Source organism: Corvus brachyrhynchos, unplaced genomic scaffold (assembly GCF_000691975.1).
Source record: "Corvus brachyrhynchos isolate BGI_N302 unplaced genomic scaffold, ASM69197v1 scaffold34, whole genome shotgun sequence".
NCBI classification, from domain to species: Eukaryota; Metazoa; Chordata; class Aves; order Passeriformes; family Corvidae; genus Corvus; species Corvus brachyrhynchos.
Window position 1 is genome coordinate 8,481,037 of NW_008238126.1, and position 1,253 is coordinate 8,482,289.

General features: G+C 44.1%; 1 protein-coding gene across 1 annotated transcript in view; it reads right to left on the minus strand.

Annotated features, from left to right (window-relative positions):
* Window positions 1-1,253, minus strand: part of DOCK7 (dedicator of cytokinesis 7) — an 86,861-nt gene that overhangs the window by 6,183 nt on the left and 79,425 nt on the right. The window contains 1 exon segment of the mRNA XM_017733545.1: window positions 700-834. Within this exon segment, the coding sequence (XP_017589034.1) occupies window positions 700-834 (135 nt within the window).

Here is a 1,253-nt window from a genome sequence, read left to right on the forward strand (position 1 = left end):
GAAAACAAGTCCTGGAAAGCAGGAGAGCTTTCCAACAGTGCCTGGTTCTGAACAAGGCACTTGAGTTTGTTTTGTGTCTGTGAGCAACTAAAATGGGTCAGTTTGGCATCCACTGGTGCTGAAAATGATAGAACTTTGTAATCATTTTAGTTAATGGTTTTAATTAACTTTGAAATGAATTGGTTTAAGCATAACATACATATATATATTAATTATAAATAGTGTGTTATTCTTAAATTACTCTTAGCCAGCATTTTGCAAAGATGTCATAACCTACTTCTGCAGGAGCACAGCCTGGGAAAATTAATGAAGCTTTAAGTTTTGATAAACTAACTCTGTTATGCTTCAATGAACAAGCCTGGGAGAGAGAGGGATTGCTGAGGTTGGACATCTGGAATGTAGAATTTATGGACCACAAGGACATTTTGGAGAGACCAGAAGATAAAGAAGAGACTAACACAGACTCATCTTATGCCTTGGAAAGACCCTACTGGATGAAGAAGATACTGGAAACACCACAAATTCTCAAGAAGAACCTCTCCCTGATCAGGGAATTCCTCTCCTCCCACAGAGGTGGCACCAGCAGGAGGACAGGAGATACTAGCCCCAGCTCTGGGACACCCAAACTGCTTTTCCAAGGGGCTGCTCCTGTGAAACAACTGATGGAAACCAGTTAAACTTCCAGTTAAACCCTCTCACCTCCAGCCGATGGGAGATTTCAGCTAACTTGGTTATTGCAGGCTCCTTGTAAACAAACTCTTGCTCATCCAGGTCTCCAAACTTAGTTCCATAAAAACCAACTCGGAAGTAGGTGCCAAACATCCTCTTTCCATCCTAGGGATGGAGAAACAAGAGGTTATTTCAGGGTGGGGACATGCACACCCCCAAGCACAGCTGCAGGCAGGCTCCTGAATTTATGCAAAATGAAAAGAAATTAAAAAACAAGGGAAAAAAATCAGAAAGAAAGAAGAGAAAGAAAAAAACACACCTGGAACTCAGCATGGATGCATTTAGCAGCAAACACCACAACGGAATTATAAACTAACATGGAATTACATGGATCAGTTACGACCATTAGCCCAACCCTGCAATGACTTCTCCCAACCCAGGAGGAGCCTGGAGGTGCCATCATGGAATTATGGAAAGGTTTGGGTTGGGAGGGACCTTAAAGCCCATCCAGTGCCACCCCTGCCAGGGGCAGGGACACCTTCCACTGTCCCAGGCCGCTCCCAGCCCCAATGTCAACCCCTGGC